The sequence below is a fragment of the Paralichthys olivaceus genome, chromosome 21, assembly GCF_024713975.1.
Source record: "Paralichthys olivaceus isolate ysfri-2021 chromosome 21, ASM2471397v2, whole genome shotgun sequence".
Classification (NCBI taxonomy): domain Eukaryota; kingdom Metazoa; phylum Chordata; class Actinopteri; order Pleuronectiformes; family Paralichthyidae; genus Paralichthys; species Paralichthys olivaceus.
The window spans coordinates 11383662-11395592 of record NC_091113.1 but is presented as its reverse complement, the minus strand read 5'-3'; the positions used below and the strand labels follow the sequence as shown (position 1 = coordinate 11395592).

The 11931-nt window shown below is 40.3% G+C and overlaps 2 protein-coding genes across 8 annotated transcripts in view; one reads left to right on the top strand and one right to left on the bottom strand.

The window, feature by feature from the left end:
• Nucleotides 1-178: 178 nt before the first annotated feature.
• LOC109626899 (alanyl-tRNA editing protein Aarsd1) lies at nucleotides 179-6450 on the bottom strand. Of its 2 annotated transcripts, XM_069517510.1 has the most exons (17): nucleotides 6251-6449; nucleotides 5974-6087; nucleotides 5732-5798; nucleotides 5516-5614; nucleotides 5258-5347; nucleotides 5097-5159; nucleotides 3397-3525; nucleotides 3094-3253; nucleotides 2958-3015; nucleotides 2719-2875; nucleotides 2499-2615; nucleotides 1787-1917; nucleotides 1629-1695; nucleotides 1341-1432; nucleotides 1195-1249; nucleotides 1009-1103; nucleotides 179-548 (listed from the first exon to the last, which is right to left on the bottom strand). In XM_069517510.1, exons 1-17 carry the CDS (start codon nucleotides 6283-6285, stop codon nucleotides 410-412), a joined length of 1668 nt encoding a protein of 555 aa, XP_069373611.1. In that variant the 5' UTR covers nucleotides 6286-6449; the 3' UTR covers nucleotides 179-409. The 2 variants fall into 2 exon arrangements, with proteins under 2 accessions (XP_069373611.1, XP_019938685.1); XM_020083126.2 differs by lacking the exons at nucleotides 179-548; nucleotides 1009-1103; nucleotides 1195-1249; ... (6 more) ...; nucleotides 3094-3253; nucleotides 3397-3525 and adding an exon at nucleotides 4707-4893 and having other exon boundaries at nucleotides 6251-6450.
• A 688-nt stretch (nucleotides 6451-7138) lies between these two features.
• Nucleotides 7139-11931, top strand: part of kat7b (K(lysine) acetyltransferase 7b) — a 45745-nt gene continuing 40952 nt past the window's right edge. For 2 of the 6 annotated variants that reach the window (XM_069517587.1, XM_069517589.1), the window contains exons 1-11: nucleotides 7141-7346; nucleotides 8277-8427; nucleotides 8519-8767; nucleotides 8870-8952; nucleotides 9158-9241; nucleotides 10010-10108; nucleotides 10234-10344; nucleotides 10549-10740; nucleotides 10974-11063; nucleotides 11189-11329; nucleotides 11427-11520. In XM_069517587.1, the coding sequence (XP_069373688.1) occupies nucleotides 7329-7346; nucleotides 8277-8427; nucleotides 8519-8767; nucleotides 8870-8952; nucleotides 9158-9241; nucleotides 10010-10108; nucleotides 10234-10344; nucleotides 10549-10740; nucleotides 10974-11063; nucleotides 11189-11329; nucleotides 11427-11520 (1312 nt within the window). In that variant the 5' untranslated portion in view covers nucleotides 7141-7328. Of the gene's footprint in view, nucleotides 7347-8276; nucleotides 8428-8518; nucleotides 8768-8869; nucleotides 8953-9157; nucleotides 9242-10009; nucleotides 10109-10233; nucleotides 10345-10548; nucleotides 10741-10973; nucleotides 11064-11188; nucleotides 11330-11426; nucleotides 11521-11931 lie in introns of all 6 variants that reach the window. The other 4 variants (XM_069517585.1, XM_069517584.1, XM_069517590.1 and 1 more) reach the window with 4 other exon arrangements.

Genomic DNA, 11931 nt, shown 5'->3' with positions numbered 1-11931 from the left:
GTACATGTGTGTGTCAAACAGCAGGGTGAGCCGCAGAACTCTGAAACCCTTCATTGGAGATTTTACATTATCTTTAAATTCAAGATTGAGATGCTCTTGAGCCAGGCAGTTAAGGAAATCCAGCTCCCACTTGTAATTGTTAACCTGATTGGGGTGAGAAAAAAAAAAGCTCAAATGGTATTTTCTCTGATAAGACTTTTAATTAAACGGATGAGCTTTTAAATGAATATGAAAAGCAAATGACATTAAACGTTCAGATATGTACAGCACGTTTTATACCAAAGTCCCAGTTATATACATTTTCACATGGACGATTAATCTCATACCCATCCTTTAGCGTTTAGCGCAAAATATGAATATTTAGGACAATCACCTAAACTATAACATTTGTATTGGGGTACTGTCGGCTTTATTCTTCCTCTGATGTGTGATGTTTGCAGTGTTGCTGCAGGAAAGCCTCCACCTCTCCTCTCCGAGACAGACTGTTGGCTTTACCCTGGAAACGTCCATTCTTGCCCGCCCCCTTCCCTTGGAGCATCTCCAACACCCTGGAGAACACAGAGAATTGTGCACGGTTTTCAGACATGATCTCTTGGAAAAATGGGTCTGGACCTTTTCCAGAGTTTGCATTTCACATATGAAGAATGCAGCAGGAGAGTGACAGTCAGACTCGTTACAGAACATTCAGGCGCGTGCACGACACGCCTGGAAATGTCATCAACACACCCACTCGCTTGTGGTCAATTTTGACATTTTTCTGTTGTATTCTCACATGGGCTCACACATTTTTTTGACATTTTACCAGAGGGGCTCCTAGGAGAGGTTCTGGAAAATGTCAGGAGCAACTGAGTCGGACATTTGTGTTGTCACAAAGCCCCTCTGGAAAATGTCTTGGAAATTTCAGGAGAACATCTGTACTTCAGTACATGTCTAAAAGCAGCGATACAGCACCAACCTACATCATTTGTGGCAGTAGAAGCTAAATAAATACTGGTTGGTGTCTCTTACCGCGGCCCCATCTCAGTCACTTGTCCACTGGGTCCAGCCAGCAGAAACAAACCAGGTCCCTTTTCTTCTCCAACAGTGAGGAAAACCAAGGTTTCCTACAAGCAGACAAAAACAAGCTTCAATGAAACATATTTCATTGGGGAATGTAAAAAAATACCAACAACAAAGGATGGGTTATGATCTTACCTCAGTATTTAGTTCATTGGCAATTATATTCATGAACTCATTGTCACCCTCTTTCCTATAGAAAGAAAAACAAACATTTTCTCTGTGGTTGTATGAGGCCGGTGTATTCTGCTATACATACAAAACAGCCCTTATGAATTTCTTACTTGTGCAAGGTGAAGAAGTTTCCTCTCTCTGGGGTGTTTTTAAAATTCTGTGCAATGAGGATGGCCATGTCTCGAAGCAGGGACAGGTTCGTCTGCAAAAGCCGTGATGGTTAGAGTTGATCTGCCGTATGATACAGTGTTTGTCATTTAAAGGAACCTGTAAAAGTTAATGACCTCTTCTGGCAATTACCAGGAATTACAACAACATCAATACCACATAATTGTCTTTATGTTATCAATCATGAATCAGTATGAGCAGTAAAGGAACATTAATGAAGATTCTCTTACTTTCTGTAGCAGCTTTCCAGATTTCTGCAACTTGTCGACTGCCTCAACATGCTCATCAGGTCCAGTCCTGTTGAAGAGTGACAAAATAATTTTTTTCCATTTTAAACTTCCTGTATCAGCTTGATTATATACTGATGATATTTATCCTTTACACGTACTTCAGAAGAGACACCAGCGAGCGCTCTGTGCTGTAGCTTTTCTCAGCGTACTTCAAAACTCTGTTTCCTACCAGGAAGATCAGGTTGGTTTTGTTTTTCTTTCCTTTCTCAGTTCCCAGTAACTTGATTACCTAAAGTACAGATAAGGTTTTGATTACTAAAATCATTTTTTCAATCAAGTTTTATTCCCATCACTGAGTAATGTATTAAACTGACATTTTAGTTCTGACCATTTACCAACTGTGGTGTATCACTGCTTACATTTAAAATTACATTTTGCATGATTAAATACTGGGAAGCTTTTAAGATAAGAAAACCCTTTATCAGTACAACAACAGGCAAATTTGCAGTTTCAAAGAGCAAAGAGGATGGTCAAAATAGAAATATCCTTAAAAGTAACAATGAGTATAATAACTGCTATATAATTGCAAAGAAGTACAAAAAATACAAACAGAATGGAAATAATAAAGACATTGTAAACAGAATATATACAGTTAAACAGATTGCACATGAGCCACTGAATTGCACAGTCAATGAGGTAAACCTGAGATTATAAGACAGAGCAGAGAAAAAAGGAGAGATACATAGGAAGTGAAAAAAATTAATGAAGGAGCAATAACTGATGATTGAGAAAGCGACATATCAACATAGTAGCAAACAGCACCCCATCCAAACATTGTGTTTGTGTATTGGCCTGTGTGTAATGTTTTACCTGTAGGTGACTGAGGTTAGACACGTGCGTCCCACAGCACATGTTGGCATCGACACCCTCGATATCAATGATCCGAATCGGACCGGCATGGTCCTCTGGCAGCCCGCGACTCCTCACCTTGTTCAAACCCATCACACAACATTTTCATGTAAAATCATACTTCTCATAGATACAGTGTTGAAACAGAATAAGCAAATCTAAATAAGTGCAATATACATACCTTTTCTACAGCAGGGTCGTCTATAGAGAGCAGCTGAACAGTGACAGGAACATGAGCTCTGATCTTCTCATTCACAACTTCCTCCAGAGCCTGGAGCTGCGCAGGCTTCACACAGGGAGTGTCTAGCTCAATGGTGCTTCTCTGACGCCCCAGTTCCCTGAAGAGAAAACAGCCAAAGGAGACAAATAAACTCACAAGTCTTTAACATGTACAGTGAAAAGAATCTGTGCAGTGGTTACCAAGATGTGGTCTTATATCCGAACATCGAATCTGCCAATGCTGTGATCAAATGTTGACCTAAGAGAAGGAAAGAAGAAGACGTGTATCTTAAAACAATATATGATCAGTCACAATCTCTTTTGTATTGATTCTTACCTGAGTGTTGCTGCATGTGGTCAAACCTTCTCTCCCAGTCCACCTTCACATGCACCTCCTGGCTCACCTCCAGGGGGGAAGTCACAAAGTGTACGGCTTCTGGTCCCTGCCTCGTCACCCTCAAGACTGGGACATCTCCGATCAGTCCGTGGTCGTCTGGCTGAAGGAAGAAACAACATACTGTGAAACATTTCTGTAATACTACACTGTATAACTTTAGGTGTTGATGACAAGGCATATCCAAAAGGGTCAACATATAAGTTTGAAAAGATGATTGATATTAAAAAAATATTAGAAGCATACTTGTCCACCTCCCTCAGGAAACAAGACGGTGTCTTGGAGCTTGACGTTGAACCCCTTGACAGTTTCTTTCTTTCCACTGACTTCTTGCTTTAACTCAGCGGGACAGCAGGAAACGACGGAGGTGACAAACTACAGGGAAAATAAGAAATGCAATGAAAACCTTCCTCTTTCTGGGAAGAGTGTTGTGACAAAAGGTGACTGTGCAGCCTTGTTGCCCTGTTTATATACAAGTATGTCTATCGCTGCTTTATCTAGATCAAGCAGTCATAACATGTACATACACTTGACTCTCTGGTGTTTGCAGTGTATCAGCCATGACATTTAGACGGCCTCATTACAGGCAATCCAGCTGTTTCTATTCTGTATATATGTTTAGTAGCATAACAGAAGCGTCCACTTTCATAAATCTATGGTTTCACCGCATTTCAGTTAGCTTCGGCGTTAGCTGGCTGTTATTAGCCACCATGCTAACCCCGTCTGCACACAACTACCGCCTGATGTTTTGTAATGAAATGATTTCTCTCTGATCCACAGTCTCTCACCTCCTGCAGGTAACAGTCCCGTTGACACTGAAAAGCCATAGTGAAAAGTTTCTGAGTAAAACTGCAGCAGCACGAGTCTGTACAAATATGAGCGATCAGCTGTCAGGGGGGTACGGCTACAAACAAGGTCCAAACTTAGTAACATCGAGTTAGAGGGTCCTTTTTCTTTTTTTAAGGTTTAAGGTTTAACCTGTTATTTTTCTTCCTGAATAGAATAAAACAATTAAATAAATACATAAATAAGAATAGTTTAAATAAATAGTTTAAAAATTTTTTTTATACCAATATAAGAAATGTCAAATATCAAACAATACACGTTTCTTATAAACATTATTAAATAATAAATGTGTACAAAAAACAACTGTACATAGGCTAACGTAAAACTTGGGGTGCATCCAAACATCTCCATCCAAAATAGTGGTTGAAAATGTCCCTGCACATTCCCAACTGAGATCTAAAAATACATATCATCTGTATTTAAAATATTTTTTTGATCACTCATCCAGTATCAGGCTTGGCTGTGTTGCCGAAGGTGAAAGATGAAAAAAAAAAAGCTGCACCACACTGCATGAAAGAAAGTCTCTGACTGAAAGCTTGTCAATTAAAAATATATTTTCACATACATGATTATGCAGATGCATTTTCATTGAAGCTATTTAGTTTTAAAAATTGCTTTACCTCTTTGTGTTTCTCATCTTCACGCTCCAGTATCAAGCTCTTTATTTGCTTCCCTTCAACATGAAAGATAACAAGCACCCAAACACCAGATAACAGTTGATATAAAGTATTTTATTCAAAGTGACAGTGAATCGTCAGTGTACAGTGGACAAAAACAATAAATTATCTCATACAAAACGTCACATTGTGTAAAAACAGTATTTTGGGGGAATCACATCATCAACAAATATTACAAGCTTCAGCAAACCCAGGGGAGTGACAGTGAGTCTCAGTCAGACTGTGGAGGAGAAGAGAAGAACTCGATCAATATCATCATTTAAAGTGATACTTTATGACTTTTTCCGGTTTACATCACAGCATAAAAATATAACTTGGAATGAATATATGTTCAGCATGGCTTCATAGATTATAGTTTTAACCCTGAGTCTGTTGGAACTTTTTTAGAAATAAGTTCCTGGTCTATGAGAGCTCTGTACTTACATCACTAAGATCTCCCATGTCTGGCGTCTCTCCTTTATTAGTTGTAGCCATGTCCTGGATCATCTGAAAAAAACAACATCAATGACACACAGAAAAATAACATGAATATTGTGCATGCTAGCTCTTTAACATTATCAGAATGATCTTATCACGTCGCTTACGTCCATGTATCTGTCGTACTCTTCCTTCCCATCATCTTCCTCATTCTCCCAGTCCCTCCAGTTATCAAAGTCCACAGAAATCCAACTGGGCTGCAAAGAACAAGGCAAGAATACACACTTCCATTTATTTAGCCTGGAGAGGCTGACAGAGGAGCACAGTACGTCATAGCTTTTACTCTCACACACCCGTCAATACTTCAAACTCTGCTGAGATCATGGGATTTTTCAAAAGTAAATTTGGGGCAAAGTAAAACTTACCTTGGCATCATCCTTCTGGAGACGCGGCCATGCATAATCAGGCTTCACCTTCCTAAGCAAGAAGTTGATGGTGCGGTCATAGACTCTTTCTCTGGAATCCTTTCAAGTGGCAAATATTTGGAAGCATGGTAAGTCTATATTCAACATCACAATGAATGTATATTTCAGCATATAATATTGAGTATATTGCATCATGCCTAAAAATGAGACGATTACATAGATTTGGATTTTGTCGTAGAAGTGCAGCTCATTGTATATCACATCATCAGTGTCATTTTTGCAGCTGTTTGTAAAGACAGGACAGGGTGTTCAGGTTAACAATTCAGCACAACGTGGACACAATTTGCATCATTTTATCATTTCACACCCTTGAAGAAATAGATTTTAAAAAGGTTTTCAGAAAACCCTGCTACAATAAGTATCACACAGAAGAAGAAATAAAAAAACAAATAACTCACCACAAAATCAGTTTGTCTGGCTGGATATCGACCTGGACGTCTTTAGGTTTTTGCACCCTGAAGTTGAGGGTGACATATTTCTTTCTGTCAAACCACAGCACATGCGCTGGCTGGCTGTTAACACACAGAAAAGTAAAACTTGTGAATATGTTATATGGCCATTTGTGTTAGTTTCCTTTAGCAGTCCTCATAAACAAAAAGACTTGTAAAGAGAAGCATGTTTTGTTCACGATTAATAAAGAGTAGTTAGTAAAGAGAGGAGACTGGCAGTACTTACCTCTCCTCTGGTCTGACAATTTTGGGCTTGTTCATTCTAATTCTTACACAAAACTAAAACAGAAACTACTTTCTTGCTCCTTTGTCTGTAAAAGTTTGTTCGGGCTGTGCGCTCTGATGCAGTGACCAGGCCCTGCCAGCTATTTATAGAGCATTTGGTATCAGCTGCTGGCCTGACTTGCTCTGCCCTTTATGGTCTGTCAGTGGAACTCTCGAGAAAACAGATGCATTTTCTGGGGTCTCGAATACCTCAGCCACCCCCGACTGCAAGGGGGCTTAACAGCGTGAAGGGGACTAGGGGGGCAGGGAGACAGTGAACCAAAAAGGACATGGCAACAAATGAGAGGTTTGGGAATGAAGAAAGAGCATTTGGAGACATTGACGTAATAAAAATAAATAAATAAAAATGTATTAAACAATCTAAATAAAGAGCTCAGCTTATGTATTATTTTGACTACACTAATAAACCAATACATGTAACAGTTAATACAACATTTTGGTGTCATTTTTGGGAAAATGCAATTAATAATACCAAAGAAATCCGGAGACACATTATATTGGAGTTATGTGAATCAGCTGACATGGAGGTGTCATAATCAAGCAGCACTGGACTTATATATATAATATATAACACAGTAAAACTACACAGTGCAAACATATGTCACTTCAGGTGAATTAACTTGGGATATTAGGGGAAGTGGGACAAAACACAAGATAATAGTTTTGATCAGAAACAGAATAGGGTTTTATTTACACATACAAGTAAATTTGCTGTGGTGTATTTTTGCAAGTATAAATACAATATATAAACGAAGCACCATGCAAATCTCGTCTAGCAGCACAGTATCGCCCCCTGCTGCTCTGGAAGCTCCTTTCACACCGGAAGTACAATTCTCTGCTCCGCCTGTGAAGGATGTGGCGCGATCACATCCTGGCAACGCTGTGTACACACAAACTTGTCCCTAAAAAGATGAAAAATCAATAATTAGTTTCCTTTCCTTTTTTTTAACTTTAGTGCTGGGAGATTTATCACGTTCTCTTCTTCAGGTTCACCGGGATTAGCGATCATCGAGGTTAAAATGCCGCGCAGACGACAGGTAAGAACAAATGTAGGTCGCTGAGGAGGGAGACGTTAGCTGAGTTAGCGCCGATGTCCAGGGAGAGGGTTCCGCCATATTCCATTCAATAATCCGACAATTTAACACGCTGAACGCCTGGTGTTGGTAACGTTAGTCGTGCACACAGAACGAGTTTGGTCATAGATACCAGTCATATTCAAATACTTTCGTTTTGTTGACAATTTATGAATAATTTCAGCTGGGCGGTAACAAGCAGCTCAACCAAATCTCAAAATGTAACATGTATATTATTGGATTAAAACGAAGCTTTGTTGGCGCTGCATTTGCCGAACGGAGCACAACACCCCAATAATTGCTCCTATATGATTAAAATATTAATAACACCGATAGAAACTCTCGTTAAAATGCACTGCACCTGAAATTCACAGTTTTGTCAGGGCAGTTTGGTGCCACAGCCCATTAGCCGTATGGGACAACGGGGCTAATGCTACCGGCTACGTTAACGATGATAATAACCGGTTGTTGAGGTGCTGACCATGCTAGCTACTGATCTGTTGGAAGTGTAGCATTACCCGATGAACCTAGCATCAGTTGCTGTTTCAAAAGTAGCAAATGCTAACTGTAGGGACATGTTTGTTAACATTAGCCGCGGCTGAGTTTAGCTTAACCTCGCAACACACATAGCTAACATCAAGCAGCTGTCAGATATCTGTGGTGTTTCATGATATGAGATGGCTCGAGAACAACAGTGGAAAAAGCTTTTGTGTACCTGATTTTGTAAGAGCATAATCAACAGCTATAATTAAGCTAATCTCGTTGATCCTCGTTGATTTGTGTGACAGACCCCAGTGTTATCATGTGAGATCTACATCAGCTTTAATGTTGTTGCTCATTGATTATTAGGAATCAGTGTAGGATGACTCTCATTTCATATCCCCCCTCTGACAGAGACACATGCCTGGGAGTGGTTCAGATGGAACTGAAGACTCTGACTCCTCTGCTGAAAGAGAGCAGACCAACAGTTCAGAAAGTGATGGAAACATGCCCAAGAGACAGCGTCTCACCAGAGCCTCCACACGTCTTAGCCAAAGCTCTCAGGGTGGGCTAACATATCTTGTTCATGTAATATAAATCACAATCTTCTTCCTTCATCTTAGCTGTTTCTTAAACGTGGCGATTGTTTGCTTCAGATGCTCCAGACTTGAAACGAGCTGCGGACCATGACGAATCTCCGCCATTGACGCCCACAGGAAATGCCCCGTCCTCTGAATCTGAGCTGGACATCTCCAGCCCCAATGCATCTCACGACGAGAGCCAGGCCAAAGACCAAGCCAACAGGGACTCCGATAAAGACCTCTCCCATCGACCCAAGCGCCGCCGCTGTCACGAGACCTACAACTTTAACATGAAATGCCCTACGCCGGGGTGTAACTCACTTGGTAAAATTTCTGCCATTATACAAATTGTATTGATTTTGAATTGTATTCTGGGAGATCCCCCTTTATCACAATATTATAACATCCTTTTTTCTGTTTGCTCAGGTCACCTCACAGGGAAACATGAACGCCATTTTGCTGTATCAGGTTGTCCTCTTTACCACAATCTTTCTGCTGATGAATGCAAGGTGATTATCTTGAAATACGTTATTTGTCTTTCAGTTATCCTTTCACAATAGAATCACGTTAGTATATGATACGTGATATTAATACATCTATCTTACACTATGCCATTTGCAGCGTTTCCCTTTTCAAGGAGAAGTAAGGAAACTGGCAGCAGATAAGTTTTCCCTTTTTTTACGCAAACTAATCCCACTTGCCTCGTCATTTCAGGTGAAAGCTGTCAGTCGTGAGAAACAAGAAGAGGAGGTGAAAGCGCAGGAAGAAAACCACTCGCGCCATGCAACTCGTCACCAGGTAGTTCCTTTTTTTAAAGATATGCGTGACATCAGTTATGTTTACTTTTATCAGGAATCTTACATATTTTACATAAGCCCTGATCCGACAGTCTGCAGTGTTTCAGTGAGATGCTTCTTTACCAGGCAATTAGCATTCTGTGTAATGCTTATGCATTTTAGGGGCTTGGAACGCCTGATGTTTTTGCAGGAAGGCTCTGAATCCCTCAGGATGAAACAAGTTCAACATGGAGCAGAAAAACACATGTGCTAATACATGTGTTATCCCTCATTGTCCAATCCAATGAATTGAGAGGCAGGTTTTCCCTTGGAAACATCAATCGTGCAGGAGAGACTAGTGGTGGCTGTTGTACGTACTTGGAGCAATATGACCTGACCAACTGCAGTTACCATGATTTGAACAGATAACAGGCTTGGAGGCAAATTAGCACTCCAACAGGATTTTTTCTTTTTTCTCCCTTTGTCTGTGTCTCTCACCGTCAGATCCAGAGCAAATGTCCTCAACCTGCAATGTGTATATTTAAAAATGTACAGATCTGTGAGTTTACTGCACAATAAAATCACAGATTCAGTGGTTGCCTAGCAACAGCAAAAAAAGCAACCCTGCACCGCAGTGAAGGCTTCAACAATAAAGGCAACACAGTGTTCCCTGCGTTTTAATATCTACAAAACACACACTGTCTGATCAGGGCCTGGTACACTACAGCTTTTCTCATCCACCCAGTGTTAGATGTCATTGGCCAGCTCACATTTCTCTCTTGCTTTTCAGACACCAACATCGAAACAGAGCAAATACAAAGAGCAGGTGGCCGAGATCAGGAAGGGGCGAAACTCTGCGCTGCAGAAGGAGCAGAAAGAAAAGCACATGGTACATCACTGGCATTCACTGCAGTTGTACATTTGCTTCAACTATACAATTTACTATTATCTGTTTTGCATCACATACTGTTGCTGGTATGTTCTCTCACCTCTATACCACCTCCTGACCCACAGGAGCATCGGCAGACACACGGCAACACCAGAGAACCTCTGCTGGAGAACATCACCAGTGAATATGATCTGGAACTTTTCAGAAAAGCTCAGGCACGTGCATCTGAAGACCTGGTAATGGACAGTTTTCTATCAGTATTGCTCCTGCAATAAAATGTGTAATTAATATCAACTAATGTATAAGAAATATAATTTTTTGCTTTGTAAATTTGAAACAGAAAAAATCTGTCATCGAGGGAAAAAAATCTAAATGCACACGCAGAGTTGACTCTAAGATCAGTAATTACACTGTTTTCCTTCTCGTCTACCGTCGGACAGGAGAAGCTGCGTATCCAGGGTCAGATCACAGAGGGCAGCAACATGATCAAAACCATCCTGTTTGGCCGCTATGAGCTGGACACCTGGTACCACTCACCCTATCCTGAGGAGTACGCACGTCTGGGTCGCCTCTACGTCTGCGAGTTCTGCCTCAAGTACATGAAGAGCCAGACCATCCTCAGGCGGCACATGGTAAGAACAACATTCTCTTTGTTGTGACGTGAGAACAGTCGGATGTCTGACCAGCTGTACGATTGTTTATAATTATTAAAGCCAAAAACAGTTGATTTAAAGATACATATCATATCCTGTATACATATCATGCCTATAGATGCTGCATTCTACCCTTCATGTTTATATATTTATCATATCTGGTCACAGTTATTCGAATAATACTGATGTGTTTTTTTATTGTGTTTTCTCAGGCAAAGTGTGTGTGGAAGCATCCTCCAGGAGATGAAGTTTACAGAAAGGGAGCAATATCTGTGTTTGAAGTTGATGGTAAAAAGAACAAGGTAGGAAAACTCAGACATAGTAATGCCTGTTACCTTTGTGTTGTATTGTATACGTCTTGTAAAGCAAGTATCACTGTGACACCTACAGTCAAATAAGTGACTATAATGAAATCATTTATTCCCAGATCTACTGCCAGAACCTGTGTTTACTTGCCAAACTTTTCCTGGACCACAAAACGCTGTATTACGATGTGGAGCCGTTTCTCTTTTACGTCATGACCGAGGCCGACAACACTGGCTGCCATTTAGTGGGATACTTTTCTAAGGTGAATGCATATGTATGATGCATATTTACAGTATATCATAGTTTGTCATTTTTATAAACAGGAGAATCTAAAATGTTTTTCCATTTTTCATTTCAAGGAGAAGAATTCTTTCCTGAATTACAACGTGTCCTGTATCCTGACGATGCCGCAGTACATGAGGCAGGGCTTTGGCAAAATGCTCATTGACTTCAGTATGTACATGATATTTTTATTCCAAATTTTTTCTGTTGCTTACTTTGCCAGTATTTGGAAGGAAGACAGACAGCCCAAACAATAGGTTCAATCAGTGATGGGGAATATTGTTCAGTCAGTTTCGATATGGTGTTGTTTAAAATATTTACAAGGAAAAGACCATATTTTTTAAAATGTGAAGACTGAGAAACCGAGTTCTAAACAATGAAAGCTGAGGTAAATTCAGATGGCAACTGAGACTGTCTTGTTCTGCTGGAGGCTTTGCTAAATTAAGGGTGGCCACAGGTCCTTAAATTCAGATGAGATGTCCGCCCCCTAAAAATGTCTCTAGTCTGTCAGACCTAAGAACAGGAATTATAACTTCAGTTATGCGCGGCGTCGTTAGTCTGTCCTGGTTAAAGTTTTTATGT

Bases quoted from the DNA above. Each gene is read 5' to 3' on its own strand.
- LOC109626899 (XM_069517510.1), bottom strand. From the start codon at position 6,285: ATGAACAAGCCCAAAATTGTCAGACCAGAGGAGAG. The intron at 6,088-6,250 runs GTAAGTACTGCC...GTGTGTTAACAG, and splicing joins ATTGTCAGACCAGAGGAGAG to CCAGCCAGCGCATGTGCTGT. The intron at 1,696-1,786 runs GTACGTGTAAAG...ACTCTTCAACAG, and splicing joins TCGCTGGTGTCTCTTCTGAA to GACTGGACCTGATGAGCATG.